Source organism: Zeus faber (assembly GCF_960531495.2).
Source record: "Zeus faber genome assembly, chromosome: 4".
Classification (NCBI taxonomy): domain Eukaryota; kingdom Metazoa; phylum Chordata; class Actinopteri; order Zeiformes; family Zeidae; genus Zeus; species Zeus faber.
Window position 1 is genome coordinate 14,173,310 of NC_137191.1, and position 27,878 is coordinate 14,201,187.

The 27,878-nt window shown below is 47.0% G+C and overlaps 5 protein-coding genes across 6 annotated transcripts in view; 4 read left to right on the forward strand and 1 right to left on the reverse strand.

Moving 5' to 3' along the window:
- vav1 (vav guanine nucleotide exchange factor 1) overlaps positions 1-3,593 on the forward strand; it is a gene marked incomplete at both ends in the record, with an annotated part of 11,856 nt that extends 8,263 nt beyond the window's left edge. The window contains 8 exons of the mRNA XM_079999436.1: positions 920-1,056; positions 1,951-2,016; positions 2,405-2,436; positions 2,608-2,718; positions 2,823-2,910; positions 3,081-3,204; positions 3,295-3,446; positions 3,540-3,593. Of these exons, the coding sequence (XP_079855562.1) occupies positions 920-1,056; positions 1,951-2,016; positions 2,405-2,436; positions 2,608-2,718; positions 2,823-2,910; positions 3,081-3,204; positions 3,295-3,446; positions 3,540-3,593 (764 nt within the window). The remainder of the gene's footprint in view (positions 1-919; positions 1,057-1,950; positions 2,017-2,404; positions 2,437-2,607; positions 2,719-2,822; positions 2,911-3,080; positions 3,205-3,294; positions 3,447-3,539) is intronic.
- Positions 3,594-4,333: 740 nt separating this feature from the next.
- Positions 4,334-6,392, reverse strand: ubl5 (ubiquitin like 5). 2 transcript variants are annotated; one of them, XM_079998446.1, is made up of 5 exons: positions 6,313-6,392; positions 5,469-5,538; positions 4,860-4,943; positions 4,667-4,704; positions 4,334-4,499 (listed from the first exon to the last, which is right to left on the reverse strand). In XM_079998446.1, exons 2-5 carry the CDS (start codon positions 5,522-5,524, stop codon positions 4,456-4,458), a joined length of 222 nt encoding a protein of 73 aa, XP_079854572.1. In that variant the 5' UTR covers positions 5,525-5,538; positions 6,313-6,392; the 3' UTR covers positions 4,334-4,455. The 2 variants fall into 2 exon arrangements, with proteins under 2 accessions (XP_079854572.1, XP_079854573.1); XM_079998447.1 differs by having other exon boundaries at positions 5,469-5,535; positions 6,313-6,370.
- Positions 6,393-7,063: 671 nt separating this feature from the next.
- pin1 (peptidylprolyl cis/trans isomerase, NIMA-interacting 1) lies at positions 7,064-9,539 on the forward strand. The gene is made up of 5 exons (XM_079999779.1): positions 7,064-7,223; positions 8,025-8,110; positions 8,234-8,342; positions 8,435-8,545; positions 9,237-9,539. The coding sequence occupies exons 1-5, from the start codon at positions 7,166-7,168 to the stop codon at positions 9,344-9,346; spliced, it is 474 nt and encodes a 157-aa protein (XP_079855905.1). The 5' UTR covers positions 7,064-7,165; the 3' UTR covers positions 9,347-9,539.
- Positions 9,540-12,429: 2,890 nt separating this feature from the next.
- On the forward strand, positions 12,430-20,156 carry LOC307228872 (uncharacterized protein). The gene is made up of 10 exons (XM_079998703.1): positions 12,430-12,621; positions 13,277-15,430; positions 15,532-15,620; positions 15,761-15,819; positions 15,903-16,066; positions 16,433-16,598; positions 16,690-16,881; positions 17,774-17,995; positions 18,102-18,261; positions 19,765-20,156. The coding sequence occupies exons 1-10, from the start codon at positions 12,579-12,581 to the stop codon at positions 19,837-19,839; spliced, it is 3,324 nt and encodes a 1,107-aa protein (XP_079854829.1). The 5' UTR covers positions 12,430-12,578; the 3' UTR covers positions 19,840-20,156.
- Positions 20,157-22,761: 2,605 nt separating this feature from the next.
- On the forward strand, positions 22,762-26,443 carry actb1 (actin, beta 1). Its single transcript, XM_079998831.1, has 7 exons — positions 22,762-22,826; positions 23,914-24,039; positions 24,153-24,392; positions 24,857-25,103; positions 25,195-25,386; positions 25,461-25,642; positions 25,820-26,443. Exons 2-7 carry the CDS (start codon positions 23,917-23,919, stop codon positions 25,961-25,963), a joined length of 1,128 nt encoding a protein of 375 aa, XP_079854957.1. The 5' UTR covers positions 22,762-22,826; positions 23,914-23,916; the 3' UTR covers positions 25,964-26,443.
- The last annotated feature ends 1,435 nt before the right edge of the window (positions 26,444-27,878 follow it).

Genomic DNA, 27,878 nt, shown 5'->3' on the forward strand with positions numbered 1-27,878 from the left:
GCCTTGTTGGGACATGGTGGCCATCCACCAACCATCCACTTCTCCATCCATCTGGACCATCCAGGGTTGCACGGCACTCATCAGTAAACAAGACTGTTTGAAAATGAGTCTTCATGTATTTCTGGGGCCACTGCAACCGTTTCTGCTTGTGAGCATTGCTTAGGGGGGGCCCAATAGTAGCTTTATGCACAACTGCAGCCTCTGGAGGATCCTACACCTTGAGGTTCGCGGGACTCCAGAGGCACCAGCAGCTTCAAATACCTGTTTGCTGCTTTGTAACGGCATTTTAGCAGCTGCTCTCTTAATCCCATGAATTTGTCTGGCAGAAACCTTCCTCATTCTGCCTTTATCTGCACCAACCCGTCTGTGCTCTGAATCAGCCACAAATCTCTTCACAGTACGATGATCACGCTTAAGTTTTCGTGAAATATCTAATGTTTTCATACCCTGTCCAAGGCATTGCACTATTTGATGCTTTTCGGCAGCAGAGAGATCCTTTTTCTTTCCCATATTGCTTGAAACCTGTGGCCTGCTTAAGATTGTGGAAGGTCCTTCTTAAGTTGTTTTCCTTTAATTGGGCTCACCTGGCAAACTAATTATCACAGGGGTCTGAGATTGATTTCAGATCCAAAGAGCCCTGAGACACAATACCATCCATGAGTTTAATTGTAAAACAAAAAATTCAATGTTTATGACACTTAAATCCAATATGCATAATCATATGGAAGGCGGTGTAGAAAGGCCGGTACATGACATTCCAACTGTAACTCGGGTCTTTCATTTAAGTTTCTCTGTTGTTTATTCTCCCGCATGATGCTTTTCCTTTTAGAGTCAATCTAAATGCACAAGGATGTTTGTCGTTTGCCGCTTCATCTCTTCTTCAACCCATTATCCGTTCGTGTCTTCTCTCTTCCTCCAGGTCTCCCAAAAATGGAGGTGAACCTGGATTATTATGGTTTGCCCCCACCCCCTGTAGCCTTTGGCCAACCACTCCATCTGTCCAAGGGCGATATCCTTGAACTAACGCGGGCTGAGGCAGACCTGCCATGGTGGGAGGTAAAACCTGTGGTGGAATAAGTAGAAGTTCAAGAACCACATTGATATTTCTACTTAGTAAAAAAAAGTATTTGTGTGTATTTGCAGTGAGATGTACTTAAAGTAAAAAGTCAACTTAAAAGTAAAATGTGGCCTGATATGACTGAGACTACTGCACGGCATTAAGTGCTACCGCTACTAAACTGCTACTAACATGCAGATCCTGATTCCAATTTAACATCCAATGTTAAAGGTGTTGTCATCGTACTTCAAAATTAATGTCAACCTAATGAATTGTGGTTGAGCAATCCTAAATCAACTTGATTTTTTTTTTTTTTTTTTTGCTTTGCTATCTGTTTGTTACATGTAAATATAAATCCTGGTTTAAAGCTGTTTTAATAAAAAAAAATCTAAACTGACACGACTGCGTCAGAAATGTAGTCGAATTAAACGTACAGATATTTATTTTGAAATTTAGTGGAGCGAAAAGTCAAAAGTCTGAACATGCTTTCATACTTACGAAAAATGTAATGAAGTACCTGTACTTTGTTCATTTCCACCCCTGGGTAAAACTAACCACGGTGCACATCCCAGCACTTGGATAACATGGCCAAACAAATCACGTGTCTGTGTCATAAGCTCTGTCGCGCTTCACTTTAGAGAGCTCTCAACATGTGTTTCCTGCGGTCGGTGTGTGTGTGGGCGGGGGAGGGCTGCTGTTTCTCTTTTTCTTTTTCTGTTCCTTTGCTCCTCTTTTACGGCCCTGTTAACATCCGCTCTGACTCCCGCTCTGCGACACGACCCGTTCGCGACGATACATTCAGAAATGCGCGTCCTCATTCATTCGTACCGCGCCGTTGAAGAGTGTGCACCGTGACCGCGGCTTTCCCACTGATTCTTGTTTGTGGCCGTCAGGGGAGGAACATGATGACCGCTCAGATGGGCTGGTTTCCCAGCAACAAAGTTCAGCCTTTTTTCTCCGTAAGTAGAACTCCAAACGACCGCTCCGGTGACACCCCGGACGTGATTACTAGCTGCGCCGTAAAAAGAGTTTGTCTTTGCTCTCCTGAACATTTACATCCTATCAACTAATAATATCAAATGGAAGTTTTTACATACTAAGCCGACTCTCACACGTGTTTATAATTTGAAGGGAGTGATTGTTTACTGTGGGAGATAATGAGCTGGGTATTGTCTGGATCACGGTCCAAGAAGAGAAGCGTAAATAATTTACCCCACAAAAGTCCAACCCAATGTATCCATTACAGCTCAATATTTCTGCAGAATGAAAAGTACCCGATTTTCCCAGATGTTCCTTTTTTTTTATTTTTATTTATAATCCCATAACCTGTCTGTAATCCCCCCCCAGAGACCAACACCTGACCTGTCTGGCTATCATTGGTGGGTATTAGTAACTACGTTTATATCACTATTTCACCAAAGCGTTGCGTGTTCCATTGTTATGAAATCCGATCAAATCCAAAAAGGACACATGACACCTGTGAGGGGGAAAAAAAACAAAACAAAAAAAACAACCTGTCATCTCGCTTCTCATTCTCATCTCCCTTTCAGGTACGCGGGGAACATGGATCGTGCCGCCGCCAAAAACCTGCTGATATCCCGATCTGACGGAACCTTTCTGGTCCGGCAGAAAGAGGCCGGAGAGTTTGCTATCAGCATCAAGTGAGCCGTTGGCGGCGCATCACAGCATAATGATGTTTTTTAAATGCAGAGCACGGTGTTGCTCTTGTAATCTCGCTCCCTCAAATATTCGGCTCTTCTAACAGGTTCAACATGGACATCCGACACATTAAGATCACGGTCACAGACGGTCTGTACCGCATCAATGACAAGAAAGCCTTTAAGAGCCTGATCGTAAGTCATACCACCCCTCGCAGGCTAAAACCCAGTGAGTCTCTTTGGGCTTTAATATCGTCACATTATTCGCCGTGTTCTGCCCTTTACATTTATTTGCCCACCCTGTTTATCGTTTTCCTGATGTCCATGTCCTTTCTTCACCTCCCCGCCTCCCCTTTCTTTCTCAGGAGATGATTCAGTTTCACGAGAAGAACTCCTTAAAGGATTACTTCCGGGACTTAGACATCTCACTTCAGACCCCTTACAAACTACCTGAACCGCGCAGCTCAGTGAATAACACTGTTTCTCCGGGTATATAACTCTTTCACATAGACAGCCACACACATACCACGCTGTGCCTTGCGCTGGCGTTGCTGATGCACTGTAACGTGACCTTGACAGGAGGCAGCTTGCGGTCCTTCGGCATGGTGAGGGCGAGATACAACTTCTCAGCGAGGGACCGTACGGAGCTCTCACTGCACGAGGGAGACAACATCAAGATCATCTCCAAGAAGGGTCACAACGGATGGTGGAAAGGGGAGGTTTATGGGCGGGTGAGATAGTTGTGAATGTGTTTATACACAGTGAAGAGTCCTCAGAGGTCTGGCATGTCTAGATGTCCTTCACACTCTTTTTCTCATTCATAGGTGGGATTTTTTCCAGCCAATTATGTGGATGAAGACTACTCTGATTACAGCTGATGAAGCTTCACAGAAGGCGTGTGTGTGTGTATGTTGATACTTTGTGTGAAGGGATACCATTACTTGATGTTGTGCTGTGAATAAAACTATAGTTTCGCTGACCATAACTGTATTTTGTTCTAAATCCATAAAGCGTTAATTTTCTAATAATATTTTATGTTTTCCAATAAATATTTGAGCCAAACAACTCAAGGTTTACATACATTCTATGAAAGAATTTGGTATTTGTAAACTTAAAAGGTGCAATGTGTAGAATTTAGCAAAATCCAGCGGTATTGCAGATTGCAACCAACTGAATACCCCTCCCAAGCATATAGGAGAGCATACAGTGGTCGCGAATCTTGCAGAAAACACCAAAGGCCCTCTCTTGAGCCAGTATGTGGCTTGTCCCGTCTGGGCTACTGTGGAAACAAGTCCTGCCAAGTCTGCTCTGCTAGATGCCACTAAATTCTACACCCAGCACCTTAAGTCTCCAAACACAGATTTTCTGAAATTTTATACATAAAAATGCAGAATTATCTATAGAAAATCAATTGTTTGCACAAAAGTTTCTTTTTATATTATAAATACACAAATATCCTTAAGTTAGCATTTCAAAGTCTCAATCACCTTCCAGGCTTATTTGTGAGTACTGGTGATGAAACCAGAATCTATAAAGTCAACATTTACGCAGATAATTATGACAGAAGTACACATACAAAGTTTTTTTTTCCGTAAAAAACAGGGACTCGAAACTGAGATATATAAATACTGGGTTTATTCCAAACAAACAATCTCAATATCATTATTCCAAAACAATATTAAAACGGATATTCTACAAACAAGGTTTCTGTTTCAGCCTGACTCTTGGTGCTCCTGTGGTTTACTGGTAGTAAAGCTCCAAATTCATTCCATCGTGGATTTCATCTGCAGAAGCCAACGTTAAGTACAACAGAACAGTTATGGCTCCCAATGCATTAACTTGTATGTTAAACAACTGTCACTACCCATATAAGTATCTAGGCTGGACGAGGAAATACATAGCTCAAGATAAAACACTTAAACAGACCAGCTGAAAAAGCCTGAAAGGATACAGTCTCCAAGTGACACATGGTCCTTGAAGATGGTGTACCTGTGCAGAAAGACAGCAAGAACTTTTACATTTACAGTAGCTGCTCACACAAATCTTTCAGACAATTACACACACACAAACACACACAAATATATATATATAATGTGTAGTTAGCAAACGTGTCAAAAAAAAAAATATATATATCAAAAGATTACCATTTCTTCAAAACAATCTTATCCCACCGAGTTCCTGTCTGGGCAGCAATAAGTTTCTTCAAATCTCCGATGGTATCTTCAGAGCTGGGCCGGTGTCAAGGCAATGGCTTTGTATTCAACATGTTAATTACTATGTCTGCACTGAGATGACTTACATTTTGGAAACAATATGTAATAGACATGTGTAAACAGACAAGACTAAGCAAAAACTTAGTAACTTCTTAGTCTAACTTTCTGTAATTAGGCTCCAATCCGTGTCCACACATATTATTCCTCATGTACAGAAATAGCCACTATTTTCATACTTACACCAAGTCAATCAATTAATACTTTATCCTAACTGCCATAAATGCATCACCTTGTGCATAGGGCACATTTTGTGTATGATGTATAGTTTGTGTATGCTGTATTTTTTTTAAGACTGTAAAGATTTACCTTTTTTTTTTTTTTTAAGCTATTTATCTGTCCGCACAAACCATCACCAAAGCAAATCCCTTGTATGTGAAAATGTACAATAGCCCAACATTATGATTCTGTGATAAACAACTGACGTCGGGACCGTGATAAGGAGACTGGAAAGGGAAGAGTGGGGACTTCTCTGCAGGATACTTGCACTTGACCCGGACCTTTTTCCCGAGCCGATCGTTGCAAACCACCTCAATCATCTTGACTCGCTCTGCTGGAGAAGCGGCAAAACACAAGGTTTTTACTGAGAGACCGTGGTGAGGAACGCCACAGCGGGCGGCGTCCATCCACTCATGCATACAAGAGGTTTATTTGACACATACATTAACATACTTTCATATATACATATATATATATATGCAGTGAAATGTCTTTGCAACGCACCCGGATTATGCATAATAGCTACTAAACCGAACATAATAGTTAACCTACTTTCTATCGAGCTGACTCACTGAATCTGATTCCTAAAACGTAATGCAGTTGGTGAACAGAATGGAATAGTTACGTATATGGGACAGGCTATTTATATATACAGATATGTGCGGTAAAGTGCGTGTGAATAAAGTGTGTGTGGAGATACACAGTACAGCATATAACAGTACGACACGGCAAGACGGCAACACCGAACAGAACAGCAACACAGCGCAGTATGCGGTAACCCAGAGCAGTGATGCAGTATGCAGTACAGTATGATACATACAGTGCAGTAAGGCAGTGGAGCCTATGTGAGTGTCTCGGTGCACTCACGATAAACGCGCAAAACAAGGCGCAATCACAACCGCCATGCGTTTGTGGTTTCCTTACGGCCACTCGCTAGATAACGCTACCACGCTAGCATACCACTGTTGGTCTTGGACTGGGATCGAGCTAGGCGCGTCGGAGTCGAAGCGCCTGCGAACCACCCAGCGGACAACAGGCCGGACCGGACACCGCTCGGTTCAACAAAAACGCCCGCGCGGGTCGCCCGGCGGAGACGGGCGTTGTCTACCTTTGAATCGAAAGAAATACGGAATATCCACCCCCGCCCGCTTCTCGCAGCAACTTCCGGAATGGGCCGCGGCGTGCCGTGCGGCCGTAAAGCGTGCCTGTGCCCGTCGCGAGGCGGAACCAATCAAATGGCTTTCCCGCGTGATCGACAGCGCCGCAGACAACGGTGATTGGGCGGATCGTCGATGGCGGGGGCGGGCACTGGAGAGGGGGGGGGGGGGGGCAGCCAGTTCCGCAAAAGCGGGGTGAAAGGCTCGTCTCTGTTTCGGGATCCGCTCCTGGACGGGTCGCCGAGGAGGCGCTCGATTTTCCGCCCCCCCCCCCCCCCACCCCACCCCCACCCTCGACCCTTCGCCCGTTTGATTCGGTTGCGGGAGAGCGACTAACGGGAGTCAGAGGAGGTCCGGCTCTGAGTTGTGCACGCAATTCGCACGGTAATCGTTGAGTTCCGTCGACATTGTTTCGAAAATAAAATAAAATAAAATAAAAAATATTGTATCCTAATTCTCTCAGAATTGTTTATTTTGTCAGAGAAATACATAGTGCGGCTCACACACACACACACACACACAAAAAGAATGTGTCCTGTCAAAGTGATTTATTTTGGTGGAATGCGAAAGTGTAAATCGGTCACATACTTCGCTGTGACTTTTGAGCCACTCGCCGACTCATTAACAAGGTTCACCTCGAACGAATCGTCCGAGAGTCTTTTATCCGTAGCCGTAAAGTGGTTGTAATCGGAGGATGTCGTAAATCTGCGTGGTGGCTTAAAAAAAACAACACACACACACACACACACCTAGCTTGAAATAAAAAAAAATTAAAAAACATTGGCCGCCGTCGAAGATAAACAAATGGCGGACGAGGAAAAGCTGCCGTCCGGCTGGGAGAAGCGAATGAGCCGCAGTTTAGGTAAACGCGTGACGCAAACTATGTTACGGGCTCGCGGCGACGTGACGAACTAGTGCTTAGCTTGCGGCGATGCGGAGCTAACGCCGTAACGCGGCGCCGCCGCGTTTCCCGGCGGCGACCAGTCAAAAAAACAACAGCGACCAACAGCGAAACTCGTGGGGGGGTCGGCGGCGCGGGGTTGTGTCCGTGTCCGTGTCTGCGTCGCCGTCCTTTATTGTCCTCCCGCTCGCGTTTTGACGCATTTTATCCGATGTGCCGTGTTTGCCGTGCATGACGTCATTGTCGTGGGCCGGTGGCGGACCCGGTTCAGCCACAGATCGTTCTTTGTTGTTGTTTAAATACTTGTGGGACTGTTTGTTTGCCTCTGGTTTGCCGCTGTCCTCGTCGTTTTAGGATGTCTTTCACGTAGTATTTCATATCGCTTTCTGAAATACTCGAGTTATTATTGTATACATTATAAGTACACACTGTAATACTAAAATTAATGCTGTATCTATCTATAAGTACATATCACTTCCAACCTGTTTCAGCAGATATACTTCTACCTATTTCCTGTTTTTGATCTAGTCTGAATTGTTTATATAGAGGCCTATTGTCCGTTTTTAGGTTGTTTGTATCTTGCCTTTTTTTTTTTTTTTTGTAAATTTTAGGTTTATTGGGTATTGCCATTTTTGTTTCTAGTTTTTTGTTCTTATTTGTTATTGTTTCCCGCTGTTTTGATGTGAGCTGCTGTAATGAAGTTATTTCATCGTATGTCACCAAATCGTTAAGTAAGTCTCATCCTTTCTCTCACCCCACCAGGCAGAGTATACTATTTCAATCACATCACCAATGCCAGCCAGTGGGAGCGTCCAGTGGGCGATGGAGGGCATGGAGAGCCAGATAAGGTTCATGGGAGTGTTCCCCCCCCCCTCTCACTTAGATCCATGCGTATATGTATCAGAGGTGAAGTGTCGTTGTCACAATGCCATTTCTTCAACACTGACTCTTGACCCTTGACCCATAACCAGGTACGTTGTTCTCACCTCTTGGTGAAGCACAGCCAATCACGCCGTCCGTCCTCTTGGCGGGAAGAAAACATCACACGCTCCAAAGACCAAGCACTGGAACTCATACAGAGTATGTCACTGAATTGGGTCATTCAAATTCAGTCATTTAATCTATGTATATGCATTATGTCTTACATTTGTCATTCCTTTCTCTGTGTGTAGAATACATAGAGCAGATTAAATCTGGAGAGGAGGAGTTTGAGGCTCTGGCTTCCCAGTTCAGCGATTGCAGCTCCGCTAGGAATGGTGGAGACCTGGGGCAGTTTGGAAGAGGTGCAAATTATTAAAAAACAGAACAACTATAGATGCTCATTCTTGGAATTCTTACCAATGTGATCTTACCGATATGATATGATGACTGACCATGTTCCCGTGGCCGGTTTTGTCCGAATATGAGTCCAAAGTTTCTGCATTAACATGAGATGAGTACAAATGACTTAAGCCTAAATGTAAAAAAAAAAAAAAAAAAGAAATGCGACTAACGTAATTTTTCCCAATATTTTCAAAAATGATGTTCTTGTATTTGTGGAATTATTGATCCACTGAGGGTTCAGATGACCATCACTAACCATATGATTTCTCAGGTCTTCACAGATATAGCGTCTCAGTTTTTACTGAGATATTAATCGTAAATATTCACACACTTCAAACTGCACTATAACAACCACATAGTTTCATAAAGTCAACGAATTAGAGCTGTAAAACATTAAAGGACACTCGTTTACGGCTTGTTTTTCAAGCAAAAATGATAGCACATAATGTATCATATCAATATGAAGTTATTGGCATAATTTTGCTATTGGCCAGATATCAATAACAGGTTTTTCTAAAGTAATTATTGTCCGGTAGCCATAAGTGGAGTGTTATATTGTGCATACCTAAGAAAAAATCCTTGATACATAGTTTATTCAAGGCACACACCAGCACCCTATAACTCAACCATTTGTCCGTCGTCGTTCTGCAGGTCAAATGCAGAAGCCTTTCGAGGACGCCTCCTTCGCTCTCAAAGTGGGAGACATGAGCGGTCCTGTGTTTACGGACTCTGGAGTGCATATCATCCTTCGTACTGGATGAGAAGATCCAAAACGCCAACCGTAGATGCACAAAGTCCAACTCACACAGTCTTTTAAAGTCCTTGACCCATGATGCGTCTTAACAATACACACCAATTGATAAAGTTACATTCTTTTTAAAAATGTGTCATTCTTCTCCAAGGACCATTCCAAAGTCTTTGAACACCAAACTCCTAGCTGAGGTTTTTTTTTGGGGGGGGGGGCGGGTTGATTTTTTCATTTTTTCCCTCATCCTCTGTGGCAATGCTGTTATGTTAAAAGTGAGAGTGCCTGTGACCCTATTGATGTGACTGCCCCTAAAACAGTTTCAAATAATGCAGGATCACATGATAATTGCAGTTCGGTTTATGGTTCTATGTGCATGTGTGTTCTTAATCAGCTCCCTCTATCCTTCCCAATATGTATCTGTGTACCAAAACGGGTACTTTATTTCTGTCCCACAACTCTTAATTTGCATAGCATTCTTGTGAATATCTCGTGAATTCAAAACAGGAAATTGAGAGAATATCAATATTCAAATGTTTTGGGTTTTTTTTTTTTTCTGCATTCTCATGTAATTGTTTTGCCCTGTACCCCCTGAGAGTTGAAATTAACAAGTATACACTATAAATAACTATCATTCCCCACCCTGAATAGTGCTTGGGCACATGTACTTTTAAAAGTCAATAACTGCACTTTTCATCAGTGTCCTGTTATTCTTTTATTCCACAGTGTTTAAAGCCCTTCCGTTCAAGAAAGCTTTCAAACTAATGAATACAATCATGCCTGCTTTGTTTTGATTCCATCATTAAAAAGTTCTTGTTTTGTTCATCTGTGGAGACTTATTTCTTTTCACTTTTTTCTTTCTTTTGAACACACATTCAACAGAGATGTAAGGTTTTGATACAAGAATGTTTTACTTGCAGCTTTCAGGTTTAGTGGAGCTTTCAGGTTTAGTCACGGGCTGACTACCGTGGTCACACCTGGCTGTTTCGGATATCGGTTCTCTGCCAATCTTGGCGTGCGGTGTAGTTGTCGCTGGGGGTGGGGGTCTGTGGTCCACATGTGCGGCAGTCGGGGGCTGGTCAGGGGCCTGCTGGCGGCGTAGAGCGGCCCTTCGTAGCGGGGGCGTGGCATGGTGGGACGGTCTGCACCTGCTGTGGGTTGGGTGCCTCCTGGTACGGGGGGGGGGGACGGTCGGATCCGGGTTGGAGTCGGCGTGGCCATGGCCCGACCTACTGCACCCCTGCGTTGATCTGGTTGCCAGGTGTTCTCTGAGCCGGCTGCGACACGGCAGGGCTGTAGAGAGGGCTGCCGGGTGCTTTCCAGGGCCCCTTGGAGGCTGCTCGCCATTGTGGCTGTGGGTTGGGGTGTGGGAGGTGGCTGTCGGCTTTGCGCCTTCTCTGCGGCCCGGTGGGGCACCTGGCTCACCTCTCAGGGAGTGTCTTCTGTGCCTGCAGGGCAGGGTGCTCGGAGCTTTGCTGCGGTTGTGGAGTGTCTATACGGCTGTGGGACTAAGGGGTGGATGCAGGGCCTGCTTGGAGGCGCCATGATGTAATTCAGACCTCATACACCAGAACAAATTGAGAAAAGTCCTGTGCACTTACCAGCGGACACATCACACAAACACACACACATACACACACACACACACTCACACACACGCTCTTGTCATCTCACAGGTCGTCCTCAGGACAGAGTTATTGCATCAGTTCTTGATGATTAGAGAATCAATAAAGAGTGGCATTACAATTTTGAACTCCACTTACAGACTAACTCTGTCCTAGATACAATGGCACAAATACTCTGTGGTGGATGCCAGGCACGGTAGCACAGGTTTGAAGAAAAAAAAACAAAAACGAAATTATCTCCTAAAACGCTAAGAAACAATGATAACCTTAGGATATTTTAATAGCGGTATATAAAAACAAAATGTAGGTCATATGCATCAATAAAATAAATAGTTTACGTTTTAATGAAAACTGTTATTTTAGTAATTGTGTCTCTGCGACTTTAATGATTTCCAAATGTGTCCTCAATTCCTTCTAACTTATCTGCATTTGGCAACAGGCAATAATAAACTAGGGAAAGGAAAGGTATGTGATCCAGGGCTCCTCAACTGGTGGCCCGAGGGGCCAAGTGTGGCCATCCAATAAACCTACGCTGGCCCCTTGAATACATTTAAACGTTACTAATGAAGTGTGTAGATCATATTAATGTGAAAAATGTGCAAGTAATAAAGCATAACAAACAAACTACTATGCAGAGGCAGTATGTGGATAAGAAACCAAAGATAATAAAAAAACGTTTCTAGTTTATTTTAATGCTTGTTATGCATTATTCCTTTTTTAAAGTGGCAATCTCAAAGATTTCTGTTTTGTTGTTTTTGGCGACACCTATTGCAAAAAAGTGTTAATTGCAGGTGTGTTTTTGGACCCCACTTTGTAAAGATCCAAACAGTGTATGTATGTATGTATGTATGTATGTATGGTGTCAGTCAGTTGGTAGTTAGCACCCGGGCCATGCCTCCATAACAATTTGAGGTCGCCAGTACACATGAATGCGTGACTTTGAATGCATGGAGGTAAAGTCGCCACAGAAACCCTGTTCTTAATACTCAAAATCAAGGGCTTTCATCAGTGGCCCATAGGCTCAATTGCCTTTGTGTTACCTCATTTGGCAATAGATAGCGATAGATAAATGAAAATCTTTGAGATTGGCTCTTTAAGCTCCCAAGAAGAATATAGCTGACTAACCCTGACGTAAGCAATGATGAAATACAAAGCAAATACGGATGCACAGTGGAGAACAACGGTGTTTACAGGCGCCAGAATACCTGGAGCCAGAACCCAGAGACACTAATGAAGCTGCAGAAGCTTTCATGTGCTGGTCTGCAGGAGGATGGTTTGTGTAAAAAAAAGAAATCCCCGCAGTGCTGCCATAAAGCTCAAGCAGTCCAAAACCCCCTCCCTTCTTCCTCTTTTCCTCCCTCGGTCTTTATTTTCCTGTACATGACACACACGTGTGTCCATTTGAGCACTGACACCCACACCAGCAGAAGGAAACGCTGGAGAGGGAAAGTTTCGGACGCCCTTCAGAGTTTTCTAGAGTTTGGATTGCTGCTGTGTGTGTGTGTGTGTGTGTGTGTGTGTGTGTGTGTGTGTGTATATATGTCGGTCATTTTTTCACCACCACAAAGGATAACTCTATGGATTTTAATTTACATCTCACACTGAGATGTCTCAAGACTGGAAATGCAGCTCCACGTATTTCTGCTGCTCTTGATGATCACGGAGGGTAAGGATCATTTACCCCAAATCCTTCAGGACTAGTAACTCAAGAGAAACCATTCGCCGAGGTGTGATTGTGATTGTGATTCTTTCGGTTTTAATTTGTGACCCAAAACTGAAATTGAGTTTAATATCATTTTTATTAAAAAGTATTTTACTTGAATGTGTATTTCTGTAACATACTTGAAATCATTTGGACCACTCGCTTGTTGTCAATCGAGGTATCCCATTATCCTGTTTTGGTTATTAAATCCTTCAACAGTATTATCACAGCATTTCTACAGCCTGATCACGAGTACGTAGTCTGATGTTGAAATGATGGGCGGTGCTGAGTGTTCTTGTGCAGCATCATGGGGATGGTGTGACACTTTGTGGTGTTGGACTTGGACGAAATTGTGTGTCGGACTGTCGGTCTGGCTGCTAGTTGTACATCTGTCGGTAGGAAATTTCCAATCAGGGTGTAGGGTTAGATATGCAATGTTATCCTTTCCATGTTTTTCTTCAACCTCAACCTGTGTGTGTGTGTGTGTGTGTGTGTGTGTGTGTGTGTGTGTGTGTGTGTGTGTGTGTGTGTGTGTGTGTGTGTGTGTGTGTGTGTGTGTGTGTGTGTGTGTGTGTGTGTGTGTGTGTGTGTGTGTGTGTGCTCGTTCGTGGCTCTCCAGTTCAGGAAGTTGTGACAAATTCCTCGGAGCAGCGATCCAGTCCAGAGTCAGAACAAGGCTTCTCCACCACCACCGCCGCTTGGTCGGAGCCAGGCGTCAGCGACACAATCAGGGCGTCACCGAAGGCAGCGAGGGGGATGGAAGAGGGCGAAAGTCTCCCGTCTTCAGAGCCGGTGGGGGTCGACGTACCTGGGCCTGGTGTCGATATCTCTCTGCGGGGCCGCGGACAGCCACAGACCCCCGCTGGGCCGGGGCTCGCCGTGGCTGGGGGAACTGATAGAAACACCCCCCCTCTTCCTCAGGAAGCACGAGACAATAGAGTGGATATGTCTGGTGCCGCCCGCGTCACTCAGGGTCACGGCTCTCCCAAGGAGAACACACACAAATACACTCACACACAACCCACATCGACTGCAGACACGCCCTCCGTCGCGGTTCTCAACATGAGCGCAGCGACGCACTCTGGATCGCCACACGTGTTACAGAGAGATGCACTCCCTCGCACCGGCAAAGTAAACACAGTCGGCTATAACACCGTCACAGACACTCAACCGGCCACAGACACAAACACATCAACTCAATCGGTCAAATACACTGACATTCATACAAATATACATACGACCCAAATTCCCTTGGCTTTGAGCCGCTCCCGTGCCCCATCCCCTCCCTCTTCCCTCCCACGATCCCTCCCGACCTCCGGTGCACCAAACAGACCTCTGCAGACCGGTGCTTTGCTCACCCCGCGTGGCGGCTATGTAGGCGGGGGGCCTGGAGAGAGCCAGACCCCGGCGTGGAGAACCCAGCGGAGCGCAGACGAACTTCGATCCGGCCGTACCTTGTGGCCCGCTCGGCGGGAAGACTCCGGCAGCACGGACGCAGAACTTGTCACCGCGGCAACGCCCTTCACACAGAGGCCGGTCACGACCGATCCATCGCAAAGCATGGACAGCTCAGAGCGGGACAGTGCTACTCAAGCAATGTCCTCACATCCGGACGTCGGACAAACGAGCGCGCCCGTGTATCTGCATTACGATACGACCAGTCGACCTCCTGAATCAAAAGTTACCGATGGGTTGGGAGGCGGAGACATGCTTCACGCTACGTCACCCCACCTTAGCCCGGCTCCTGCACGGACCCAAACAGACGACCCGCAAGGCCGACCGACGGGCGCTCTCGCTCCCTCCCTCTCGCCAGTGTCACAAAATGACAACAATTTTACAGATGTCAGCAGCAGACACATATCTTCAGCCAGCTCGAGTCCGAAGGAGTCCCCCGGTTCGGCCTCCTCGGAACGTAGCCCTGAAGTCACCCGAGCGCCCGTGTGGACGACGAGACCGCCCCGCTCTCCGCCCTCTGACACGGCGGCACTCCCGGGCACCGTCGCCTCGACGATCTTCTCCGACGACGCGATGAAAACCGATAGTGAAAACGACGCGGACGGGGAAGTGACTCAGCCGGGGGCGGACGTTAGCGCGTGCGCATTGTGCCCCGCTGAATCATCGTCCACCGCCGCTCTCCCGCACCCACATACGTCCTTGCCGACGGGTTCATTTACTCCCACACCTTTGCGACCCACAGTTGACGATGTGGACGCATCCAGGGACAGAGACAGATTCCAAACACAAAGCACCGCTCCTACCGCTTTACAGCCCACAGACCGGCTTTTAACTTCTTACACCACCTCAGCGACAACGCATGTGATCCTCACCGAACACAAGACGACACTTGCACATCTACCCACACCACCAAAAACTCAGACACCCGCATCTTCCCACGCGCCCCAAACTTCTCCCTCCTCGGCCGAGGTTTCCCCTACATGCGACCGGTTTCGCGACTATATGACCACGACTCAAACCGCCCTCCTCTCGCAGACGCCCTCAAGGCCGGAGCTTGGACCGGGAGTCGACGGAAGAGCGGGGGAGGGGGAGCCCGGGCGCTCCGTCGTCACGGCGACACCTTCGCGGTCGTTTCTCAGTCCTCCGACCGCACGCCCTTCCCCGGCCGCGCCCGTGCCCGGGGCTGAGCCGCACCCCGGCCAAGACAGCCCTGTAGCGGGCGCGTCGCCCGCTCCTCCCGGTACCGACTGGGGACCAACAACTACCACCCAGAAACCGAGATTTTACATTGTACCCGACAGGCCCGCAACCATCAGAGGTACAGGAGTGCATGTGCGACGTCCCTCAGTGACGATCAGTTCAAAGCCAATGCAGATTGCACGTGGACTAAAACTGTATCCGTGCCTTTTTTCATTGCAGTGGATTCCATCGAGTTGCTGCTGCAGATTGTGGTGGACGAGTACAGCTCGGCGTTCACGTCCGGCCTCGAGATATACACGAGTGCATGGGTGGGGAGGAGGAGCCCCCACACACACACACACACACACACACACACACACACCCACACACGCACACACGCACACACCAAACACACTCATGCACAGATGTTGAGACCCATTGTGATCTTGCTCCTCTTCTTGCCCTCCAGGTAAGGCCCTTCCTGCAGAAAGCTCCAGGTTACAGCAGGCTTCTGAGAGTCTGGAGTAGGTAAGATGGAGAGAGGGAGAGAAAAATGAGAGCAAATATGGGATGGATATGAGGAGTAACGATCCATCTCAATGTCATTTCAGGGGATTTGTTGTGCAGAGTCTGGTGGAATTCAAGACCAGGGCTGCTCTGGACTGGCTGGGGAAAGGCGGACCTGACTCGCTGCTGGAACACACAGGACTGGTTCACGCGGTTCGTGAAGAATGGAGGTTTAAGGGTTCGAGAATCACCAACGTAACAGTGGGAGGTGAGTAGTGACTCACGTCATATTCTGGAATAAGTGTCAGTGTTTGATGTTCGGTGGCCTTAAAGCACAAGGACAGTGAAGCCCCTTTGGGAGCGCTAAAGCTATATCTAGTTCGCTGTAAAAGCAACTCATTTGACTTCTTAATATCTGCTGTTGAATAAACTCCATAACCACTGCATATTGGCCAGTGTTGTAGACTCTACCGTCTGGCATATATTCAAAGTAAATCTTTTTCCAGTCTGGAAAGAAATCGGGACTTTGTTTGGATCTAACTTTCTCAGGACACCCACTGGCGGGTTCTGGTCTGCTGTTGTTAAAATATACACTCGATGCACATACGCTCCCAAATCTCGCTCCCACTTGTAGGTCTTCAGGGCGAAGTGTGCGACTGGCTGCTGCAGTGCCCTGCTGGCTACGCGTGTGTGTTCCAGCCCGGTGCTGTGAATCACAGCTGCTCCTCCGTCTGCAACTACGACTACTGCCACCACCACGGTATCTGCACGCACCATCCAGACCAGCTACCTGTCTGCCGGTGAGAACACACCTCCACTCCACCTTTTGGCCTCTGTCCAACCGCCCAGCCATGAAATCCTTGTGTATTTACCGTATGTCCATTTACATAGCTGCCTTGCAGGCCAAGACTTCTGGTTCATGGGTCAGAGGTGTGACGTGAAGATGACGAGGGCGCGGCTGGTGGGGGCGTGTCTCGCCATCTTGGTCATCGTGGTGACCCTTATTGCCGTCATGGCCCTGGTGGCAGTGAGGCGCTACCGAGCCATTCTCATCAAGGCAAAGGTTGATCAGACTCGGAGCAGGTATGCACGTAAACACACATTCGGGAGCTAATGACGGAATGACGTCTGAGTGTGTCTTTGTGTTGGTAAGGATCAGAGGATGTGGGTTAAAACAGAACAGTCATCGAAACAAACAAAGACATGCTGACGGTTAGTAAAAAAAAAAAACAAGAACATTTCTCCAAAATAGATTGGAGTAATTTATATCTTTATAATTTATACCCCCCCCCCCCATCTCCGCCCCCAGAAATCTGAATTGTATTGTAATAGTGCTTTTCAGTGTTTGCCAGTGGAAATGAGCTGTGTTGTGAATGGAGAGGCAAAATTTGACTTCAGAATTGACACAACTGCGGTTCTTATAACGTCCACTAGGTGCCAGTGTAGCACTGCTTACCTTCGTACACCAAAGCGCTGGGCAAAACGAAATCACTGAGACGATTCAAAAAAGAGACAAACTATTTATTGCTGTAAAAGCAATGTTTAATGACAACTAAATGAATACAAATAAAATATAAATACATAATAAATACGTCACAAATTGCATTGCAGAGTTTTACCACAAATGTATCTTAAAAATTCTAACAAATATATATTTTTATTTTATATATACGTATGAATGTAGAAATGAATCTTCATCTTTATTATCTTCTATATATATATATATATATATATATATATATATACACACACACACGCACACACAGTGATCAGTTAATCAAATACATAAATCCTAATCTGATATAATAAAATATGTTAATCATATATGTAAATAATTTGTGTGGTTTATTACGACCCTAAACACTGTGTATTTTCTGAACATAAATAAATATAGTGATCGTTTCTTCATTACTGACAAAACAGTAGCTAAAGGTGTGTGTGTGTGTGTGTGTGTGTGTGTGTGCCCGTGCGCCAGTTACCGCAGGTTCAACCACTTCGACGAGCTGTCGGGTCGCTTCTGGCAGCGGTCGGCGGCGGCGTCGGCGGACTCCCTGGACAACCCGGCGTTCACGCGGTCCGACGAGCTGCTCCACCTGCGGGCGCTCGATCGCACCTGCTGTTACCATGACGACACGCTGTCTCTGGCCTCCACCTGCCCCAGCAACGGGACGCACCTGAACACCGTCTTCCCCCACAGGTACACCCGCACCACCGGCCGCCGGGGTGTCTCTGGGTCTGATGCTTCTTTACACACAGCAGCGACAGACGATCACACACTAACAGACTGTGCGTCCCCCACGCAGCTCCCAGTACGGCTGGAGGGGGAGCGAGGGGAGCCTGGCGGAGTGTGTGTTGGACTCGGGGAAGGCCAGCGACCTGTCCGTCTGCAGCTGGCCGGTGGAACCCATACAGTGGACCCCCTTCCCACTTCTGCAACAGCTGGCGTCACACAGGACTAACGCGGTGAGTGTGAGTGTGTGTGTGTGTGTGTGTGTGTGTGTGTGTGTGTGTGTGTGTGTGTGTGTGTGTGTGTGTGTGTGTGTGTGTGTGCGTGCGTGCGTGCGTGCGTGTGCGTGTGTTGAAGTGAGAAATTGTGAGATATTGCAGCCAGGTGATTGAGTCTACTTTAATAAGATATTACTTTATTAAGGGTTTATATTTACAATTATATTCCAGGTGTATGTTATTTGGGATACTCCCTCATCCCAGTTTACGATGCACAAAGCCAGGTTCTATAGATTCATTTTTTATATTGCTGGTACTCTGACTCAGTGACTGATGTCACTGGTTTATTGTTTATTCATAGGTTTCTGTTGTATTTTGGCACTTTTTTGTATTTTACATTTTATTGCCAATGTTTATCTAGCTTTCATTACTTTATTGGTATCTCCTATTTGTTCTGATGCATTCTACTGTAATTCTGCAATTTCCCTCTGGGGATGGATAAAGTATGTAATATAATATAATATAAGCTCACATGTGAGTATTTTTGCATTTTTCCAGTCAAAGATGTGGTTACCTTTCTACTGTGGTGTGAATGGGGGTGAATGAAGATTTCCCTGTTCTGCTTATTTTAACCTGAATCCTGCGTGTCTTTGGATTTGGGTATTTAGTGTTGGACGTTATGCATAGTCATATTCATATTTTCATAGTGGACAACTCCAACACGCCCAGCATGAGCACAACCACATAACCATCTATGGGTGGCATCGCAAGGTACATCCAGAGTGTAATGGGTGAACGTCAAAGAGATGTATTATACACTAAAATACGACCGAATTGACTGAATGTGAGCATGTGGGCGACCCCACACGTCCCATTCAACAAAACCCATCCAGGTTAACATGAAGACTCTTGGGCATCATGGGGGGAAAAAAGAGATTCTCAAATGGAAAGGAGACACAGCACCTCACAAATTCAAAGAAACATCAAGCTCAGAAAGAAAACCTGAAGTCCATAATATCAAACCCCTGTGACACCGTGGGAAATGCAAAAATACTCACCTGAGAAAGCAGCAGATAAGCGAGCCCACAGAAATGTTCAAACCGGTTTAAAAGACATGCAACCAGGACAGGGGTGTCGCCGTGATTTACATTTCGGTGGAGGGCCTGTGAGGCGTTCATCCAGAATTATTTCCATTTCGGATTTCTTTATCAACTCCTCTTTCAGGATAGGAAGTTAATCGCAAACTGAGCGTCTCAGGGCCTGATTTTGATTAATGGGCAGGAAAGCTTGTCATTCAGACTCAGTGCGGCAATTTAGAGGCAATAAAAAGCAACAGTATCTCTTTAACAAAAATCAAAATTACATGGGGGGGGGGGTGACCACTATACTGGGACGATCTCTGAAAAATCTATCCAAGCCAAACAAGTTGCAACAGGCTTAACATCTCTGACAAGACAGGAATACCAGACGTGCTTGTACCACCTTGTTTCTAATCCTGTTTTTCTCCCCCGAAAAAAACAGGTGACGCCATCGAGGACACGCTCCTACTGTGAAGGCATGGAGCTGGTAGACCTGGGGAAGAGCTGGACAGCATAGCGCGCACGCACACACACACACACACACACACACACACACACACACACACACACACACACACCTTAACTTGACAAACTACTCAGACGTGTTTAGTTGGATATTTTCAGCATTGTTTTGATGATTTACAAAAAAGATGGAAAACGATTATTTTGTTTGTTGTGTTAATTTTTTTTGATTAAAAAATGTGTTGGAAACTCGTAGTGAAAAGTATAACCATTGTTTAATGAACCGTTTTTTTGCATAACGCAAAAAATATATATTTTTTTATTGTTATTTTGAAAGAAAATAGTGCACAAATACATAATATGTCAACACAGGAACGATGGCATATTCAACCATAAACAAATGCGTTTGGTTACAAGTGTGTTCCCCTTTACACCCCAGCCCCCATGCAGACAAGAAAAAAAAAAAAAACGTAAAAAAAATAAAATAAAACATTTTTCTGACACGTTCAGTGACCGAAGTGATTAGAATTTCTGCTTCATAGCATTTGTGCCATATACGTTTAAAATGACGACCCCCCCCCCCCCCCCCCCCCCCAAAAAAAAAGGCTTTCCCGGCCGGGGTCCCCCTCCCGCTTTCCCGCGGAGCGACGCCACACCCACTTCCCCGCTCTTCGGACGCCTCCGGCGGCTCCCCCTCTGCGGGCGAGAAAGGGGACAAGGAGGGGGTCGAGGAGCGGGGAGCGGGAGAAGGAAGCCGTACCTGTCAGCCCCTTCTTCCATATATGGCCGCAGCGAGCGCTGGGAGCCGGTCCTGCGAGTTCCTCTGACTGCGCGCGCGAACAATGCAGAGGGGGCGGGTGGAGGTGGAGGTGGAGGGGGTGGAGGGGTGGGGGGGCGGGGTGGTGTTCGTGCGCGGGTGCTCGCGGCCGCGCACGGCCCGAGCGGTAAAGAAAACGAGGTGACAACCGGAACCCCACCGGAACCCCACCGGGCCGGGGGTCGCAGGTCGCCGCCGGCGCATCGGTTTGTCTTTTGTTCTTTTGTTGACGCGCTGGTGTGGACGGACGGACGGACGTCAGGCCCGCTCGGAAGGAGGCGCCCCGCCGCGCCTAAGAGAGATTCATTCACTTCCTCTCCACCAATCGGTCACATGACATGGGTGGTGCCCCCTCCATGTGACCTTCTCCAATATCTCCTTATATGGACGTCATCCAAAGGATTTCTTAAAGGGATGACTGTCCTGTTCCAAGCGTGTGTGTGTGTGTGTGTGTGTGTGTGTGTGCGTGCGTGTGTGCGCGAGGGAGCAAGTGCGTTGGGGCAAGTTAATGATTGCAGGTCTAGACAGGCGATTCCCTGTGAGGCTATTTAGCGTCCCTCCACGGCGTCCCTGGACGGACATACCTGATAAAACTGTGTACAGTCACTTCCGTTGTGCGCGTTCCGATGAAGACTGTTGCAAAACTCACTTCCTGTCTTCCCTGGTAGGCTGCCTCTATGGCCTTATTTGGAGCGCAATGAGAAGTGAAACTAGGATTCTCAAGTAAGTTCACCGGCCCCCTTTTTCATCCACTGACCTTATCGAGCCAAAAAAAAAACAACAACCCACCCAAAACACATTTGCCCGCCCACAAAATATCTCTTCGAGCAATGAGGAAGCTTTGCTCAAGAATGCGTGCTATGATCCCCATACAGTACCTGTGCAGGTGTGTGTGTGTGTCTATATGTGTGTGTGCATAGGCGCTCGCATGTCTGCATGTCATTATTTAGAAAGACACTGGTAGTTCCAGTTTGTGTTGGAGAGGAGCTGTCGCAGTAGTCGTCCTGCGAGCATAAGATTCCTGCTTTGATCCCTGGCTGGTAGCGTGATGAAGATGCCCTTGAGCAAGACACCCAGCCCCACCCAACCACCGCATGGGTGGCAGCCCACTGCTCCTAGATATGAAGAGAACTATTTTCCCCGCGGGGATGAATGAAGTATACGTTATTATGAACACATGGTCAGTCACTTGAGTCCGTCACAGCTTTCTTAGGTAACGTTATGGCCGTTAACCCCACGCTGAAACATGCCGCAGAGCTCTGACGCCGCCGATAGATACCGGGAAGAGCCACGCCCATCACGGCTCAGCTCCTGACTTGAAATCGAGCAGGATTATGCAAATAGCCAGAAACATGATTTCCAAGAGATTTAGGGCCTGGTGACAGCTCGCAGTAACCGTACCTCTGTGACTGTCATCCCCTGGCACCAGCATTACAGTAACAGTCGGTGTGTATGTTAGCGTGTGTGTGTGTGTGTGTGTGTGTGTGACCCCATGCGCAGGAGCAGGGCGGGGAGAGAAAGTGCGGTAATCCCCGCAAACGTGTTAATGTGCCGACGCTGTTCGCCGGTGACCTGTGACCCGTCGGCGTAATCCCCTCCGCTCCTTGACTTTTACCAGCCCAACCCCGAGGCCGGACATTAAACTGACAATATCACAGCCGTTTGCACGTTTGTTTGTTTTGGGGTTTGGTTTTTTTTGTGCAACAATTCGACGTCATATCGTTTGTAAAGTTTTGCGACCTCAACGGAAGGGTCGGATGGATTTATCAACACAACAAGCCAAATTTGAGATCAACTACAAAATCAGTTGGGCGGCCAAGTCCCGGCGCTGTCGTGGTTGTTGTTGTTGTTGTTGTTGTTGTTGTTGTTGTTTACCGCAACGTCTCCATCTTAACACCTCCCCCCGCCACTTGAAACGCCAGCGCGCTACCCGAGGGACCGCGCGCCGCCGCCGCGCGGCACGGGGGGAGGCGCGCGCCGCTCCCCGGTCCAGCGCCGCTCTCCTCCTCGCCGGCGCGCGGGCGTCTGCGCACGCGCCCCACCCCGCCGGCGCGGCGCGGCCAATCAGCGGGCGCCGTGCGGAGAGTTGGCCTTTTATGGAAAGGGGCTGCGGCGCGAGCTCCCATAAAAGCCCGCGACCCGCGCCGCTCCGTCTGCAGTCGTTCGTGACGCTACGTCTGAGGAGTCGCCTAAGCCGCTAAAGCCCCCTCCCCTACCTGAAACAGGTAAGAAAGCCACGCTCATGAAGTACAACTGCGTTCCGGGGAGGGAGGGTTGATCCGTGCGCGTTGTGTAAGGAGTATTTCGTTTATTTTTACCGTTGACTCTTAAGTAGAACGTGGGAAGCTGAAGTTGGGCGTCCTGTTGCGCCGGTGGGGGCTTTAAGCCAAGGCTGTAGACGGCCACTGCGTTGAGGGCTCATGTCGCCGGTGTCTTCCCTCAAGAGCCGCTGTCTTGGATGTATTAGGATACGATGCCGGCGTGACTTGAAAACGGGGTTGTCGCAACACGTCTCCGTAAATGTCTCCATTGGGCCGGTTTGACTTCCTACGAATACCTACGATTCCGTCGCTGTGTAAACATCCAGTGGGTTCGTGGTAGCCGGCTTCCCCTCGGTGTCAAAGGCTTGGCCTAGCTTGGTTCGCTGCAATGAGGGTTTTTTTTTTTTTTTAATCTTATAGAAATACCCCTGACGGCGTGCCGCTCACGACTGAGAACGTCACAACTGGCTGAATCAAAACGTCACAAACGCGTAACACTGCTCACGAGCCGCCATTAAAAACCCAACCCAGTTTAGTGTGAAGGAGCTGCTATTCCAGCTTGAGCTTACCCTACTGCTTTGCGATTTTGACCTTGCAACACAATAGGTAACTCCCATCGTCATTGTAAGAGACTCGCCACTGTCAGACCTCATCTGTACTGTACGTGTAGCTGTAAATGTTTTGCTATTTCAAACAAAGGTTTCTGTCATTACTTTAATGACATTATGTAAACGGATTTCAATGACTATTACACCACCAAAATGTGACCAGGCTGTCGCCCCGCTGTAGTGTTGAGGTGGGGTTGGGTCCCTCGTGTTTTAGTGACACTTGAACCAGTATCCATCCTCAATCTGCTCTGAGTATTTCCTTATATGGCCATGCTGAGGAAAAACTGCCTTTGTCTTACTGTTTGGGCTGGGCGGGGAACTTGTGCTGCAGCGACACCCAGTGTCCACCTAGGGCAATGGCTTTGAGTCCTGTGCTATTTCCTTGTCTTGTAGGAGGTTACATGACTTTTTTTTTTTTTTTATTTTTTTTATCCCTGAATTAGAAAATGGATGAGGATGTCGCTGCCCTCGTTGTTGACAACGGATCTGGAATGTGCAAAGCTGGCTTTGCCGGAGATGATGCCCCACGTGCTGTCTTTCCATCCATTGTTGGACGTCCAAGGCATCAGGTACAGTACTCTTCCATACATTGCCACATGGAGCAAATATCACTACTTTAATTTATATGCGATCTACAATTTTCCCTTCTTGGCCTTAAAAACTTTTCTTCCCCCCCAACCAGGGTGTAATGGTCGGTATGGGCCAGAAAGACAGCTATGTTGGTGATGAAGCACAAAGCAAGAGGGGTATCCTGACCCTCAAGTATCCCATTGAGCACGGTATTGTCACAAACTGGGATGACATGGAGAAGATCTGGCATCACACCTTCTACAATGAGCTGAGAGTTGCTCCCGAGGAGCACCCTGTCCTGCTCACAGAGGCTCCTCTCAACCCCAAGGCCAACAGGGAGAAGATGACCCAGGTAGATGGTGTTCTCTTGTGGTGACTTAATCTGAAATGGGAATTGAACCACTTCCTAGGAATGGAAATGCACAGCATTTCTGCTGCTGACTTTTTAATTTCCTTCTTTATGCTGAAATATTCACTCTAGGTTTCTTCTTTCCTGAGCTGATTTTTTTCTCTATGGGAGCTCAAGGTTTCTACCACTGCACTTGTATAAGACTGAATACTTGAAGCATGGTTGCTGTCTAGCACCTAAGTAGCTGTTAAACTAATTTGACTGACAGCATGAGCAAGTTGGATGTCTAATTTGAACAAACTAGACATGACAGAAGTAACCTGTTTGTATAGAGTAACTGCTATTGATTGGTGTGTATTGGAACTTGATTGCCTCAAGTCTGTCTACTATGTAGAGTAGTGAGTTCTGACACTAATTGCATCTACAGTTCCTTTGTTGCAGCACTAACTGCTTTTTCTGTCTTTCAGATCATGTTTGAGACCTTCAACACTCCTGCCATGTATGTAGCCATCCAGGCTGTGCTGTCCCTGTACGCCTCCGGTCGTACCACTGGTATTGTCATGGACTCTGGTGATGGTGTCACCCACACTGTGCCCATCTACGAAGGCTATGCCCTTCCCCACGCCATCCTCAGGTTGGACCTGGCTGGCAGGGATCTTACCGATTACCTCATGAAGATCCTTACTGAGAGGGGCTACAGCTTCACCACCACAGGTTAGTCTTAAGGCTTTAGTTGCACAGTGCAGCAGATGCCTGCACCAAACGATGCCATGCTAATCTCTTGTCTCGCCTTCCTGTCTTGCAGCCGAGCGTGAGATTGTGCGTGACATTAAGGAGAAGCTCTGCTACGTTGCACTGGACTTCGAGCAGGAGATGACCACGGCTGCCTCCTCTTCATCCCTGGAGAAGAGCTATGAGCTGCCTGACGGTCAGGTCATCACCATTGGCAATGAGAGGTTCCGTTGTCCAGAGGCCCTCTTCCAGCCGTCATTCCTTGGTGAGGCATAGGGATTTTAACCTTATGGCAACTATGTCCCAAAGTTTGACACTAACAAGCCTCATTTATACCAGGTATGGAGTCCTGCGGCATTCATGAGACTACCTACAACAGCATCATGAAGTGTGACGTGGACATCCGTAAGGACCTGTATGCCAACACAGTGCTGTCAGGTGGTACCACTATGTACCCTGGTATTGCTGACCGTATGCAGAAAGAGATCACTGCCCTTGCACCACCCACCATGAAGATCAAGGTAAATTCTCAGTGGCTTTATCTTCCCATGTTGACGCCTCAACATCTGTACTTCCCTCCTAGGGACAAACTGTTAGAACCTCTGACTTAACTGTCCAAAATCACCCTAATTCTATAGATTAAGACCCTTGTGTGAACCTGTCCATTGTTTTGCTAACCTTTCCTTTTATATATCTAGATCATTGCCCCACCAGAGAGGAAGTACTCTGTATGGATTGGTGGCTCCATCCTGGCTTCCCTGTCCACCTTCCAGCAGATGTGGATCAGCAAGCAGGAGTATGATGAATCCGGCCCCAGCATTGTCCACAGGAAGTGCTTCTAAATGGACTGTCAATTGCCTCTCTGAAAACACACTCCTACAAACCAACTGCTCTGCACATACAATCCACTGCGTGGGCAGATCCCTGACAACCCTTCCTATGTTACCTCATCATTATGGCTATGGTACCATGACCCCTGATGGGGACATTCCTGCAGGAAGTGATTTTTGCCAGAATTCCAGATGATGTGTATGAGGAGGAATAATGTATGTTTGTGTAGGTCATTCCACTGTCTGTTCACCAACTTATTTGCCTCTATGAAGGTTCATTCCCTGGTGGGTGTTCTGCCCAATAGAATTATAGTAATATGTAAATTAAGTAATCTGAAACATGTTTTGTACTTTCAGCCTTAAAAGATACTTGGTCCAGTTTGTCATCATGTGAAAGATGATGCTTTTACCTTGTATGGAGGTGTAAAGGTGCACGGCATTTGCCTCAACATTGACCGATAAGAATCTAATAAAGAGCACATGTCAGATGAATTTGTCTCCTGTGTTTGTAGGAGTTTAAACTAGCTGCTTACAATGGGCTGTAGAACAAGTTACATTGACTGCATGTTAATTGTATTAAAAGTTGTCATCTAGTGTGACAGAGGCTAGTTTTAACACTAAAATTGCAACACTACCTTGCAACATCAGCCACATGAGAGGGGGTGGGGGGGGGGAACCCTGTCTGATGTCAGTCCCCTCCATACTGCCAAAACAAGACCTGAATATGGCTTGTGGTAGCTGGCAGATCCCATAAGTTGGCTGGGGCTTGTTCCAGCACATCTCAAGACATGGCCCAGGTGGAGGCCATGTTTTTCAAACCAGTCCTGAACAATTTGTTAGTGCTGGAAGGAGGCCATTGTCATGAAGGGGTGTACTTGGTCTGCAATGTATGAGTATGTGGTACATCCCCCATGAATGCCAGGACCCAAGTTCTCCAAGCAGAACCTTCCTTGCCCAGAGCCTCACACTGCCTCTGCCGGCTTGCCTTCTTCCCCAGGTAAATAATGCATCCACATGTATGCCCATTGACTGCACTTTCGTCAGTGGACAGGGGTAATCATAGGCACTGTGTTCTGACATCATAGCAAGCATTAGTTTCAGCAATTTGTGCTACAGTAGCTCTTTTGTGGATTCGGACCAGATGGCTCACCTTCACTCCCCACATGCATCGAGCCATGGACACCCATAACCCTGTTGCCGGTTCACCAGTTGTCCTTCCTTGGACCACTTTTGGTAGGTACTAATCACTGCATACCAAGAACACCCCACAAGACCCCCAATAAGAGATGCCCTGGCATCACAGCCATTACAATTTCATCACATAACTCATCAAAGTCACTCAGATCCCTACGCTTGCCCGTTTTTCCTGCTTCCAACACTTCGACTTCAAGAAGTGAACAGAAGACTGTTCACTTGCAGCCTAATATATCCCACCCCTTGACAGGTGCAATTGGAATGAGATGATCAATGTTATTCATGTCACCTGTCTGGTTTTAATGTTGTGGCTGATCAGTGTATACATAGCCTGACATTTGCAACTAGTCATGCAAATTGATTGAGATCTAAAAATGTGGGCCCATATATTCAATTCTATAATACATTACCTCAAATTATTCAGTTTTCACTAATACGTCTACTGAGATTTACACATTGCCGGTGAAGCCCATGCCGCCAGGCTCTGGTGCTGTCGATGGAGGTTGAAGTATAACATTTAGTAAGCCACCGGCTAGACTATAAAACAATTGCATGTTTTACATAATAGTACAAATTTAGTGACTTCCACAATTTCACTGTGTACACCGCAAGTTCCAGAATTCCATGCAGAGCTGCAACATCCAGACACAACGACCTTCATCGGTTTATCCAAATCAAAGCAGCTGCCTTTCACATGCTGTGCACACCCAATCTTTGCACTCTCGCCCCACGA

Bases quoted from the DNA above. Each gene is read 5' to 3' on its own strand.
- ubl5 (XM_079998446.1), bottom strand. From the start codon at position 5,524: ATGATTGAGGTGGTTTGCAACGATCGGCTCGGGAAAAAGGTCCGGGTC. The intron at 4,944-5,468 runs GTATCCTGCAGA...ACACCGGCCCAG, and splicing joins AAGGTCCGGGTCAAGTGCAA to CTCTGAAGATACCATCGGAG. The intron at 4,500-4,666 runs GTATCCTTTCAG...TGGCTTCTGCAG, and splicing joins CCATGTGTCACTTGGAGACT to ATGAAATCCACGATGGAATG.
- pin1 (XM_079999779.1), top strand. From the start codon at position 7,166: ATGGCGGACGAGGAAAAGCTGCCGTCCGGCTGGGAGAAGCGAATGAGC. The intron at 8,343-8,434 runs GTATGTCACTGA...CTCTGTGTGTAG, and splicing joins AGCACTGGAACTCATACAGA to AATACATAGAGCAGATTAAA. The intron at 8,546-9,236 runs GTGCAAATTATT...GTCGTTCTGCAG, and splicing joins CCTGGGGCAGTTTGGAAGAG to GTCAAATGCAGAAGCCTTTC.
- LOC307228872 (XM_079998703.1), top strand. From the start codon at position 12,579: ATGCAGCTCCACGTATTTCTGCTGCTCTTGATGATCACGGAGG. The intron at 15,621-15,760 runs GTGGGGAGGAGG...CTTGCCCTCCAG, and splicing joins AGATATACACGAGTGCATGG to GTAAGGCCCTTCCTGCAGAA. The intron at 17,996-18,101 runs GTACACCCGCAC...TCCCCCACGCAG, and splicing joins AACACCGTCTTCCCCCACAG to CTCCCAGTACGGCTGGAGGG.
- actb1 (XM_079998831.1), top strand. From the start codon at position 23,917: ATGGATGAGGATGTCGCTGCCCTCGTTGTTGACAACGGATCTGGAATG. The intron at 25,104-25,194 runs GTTAGTCTTAAG...CCTGTCTTGCAG, and splicing joins CTACAGCTTCACCACCACAG to CCGAGCGTGAGATTGTGCGT. The intron at 25,643-25,819 runs GTAAATTCTCAG...TTATATATCTAG, and splicing joins CACCCACCATGAAGATCAAG to ATCATTGCCCCACCAGAGAG.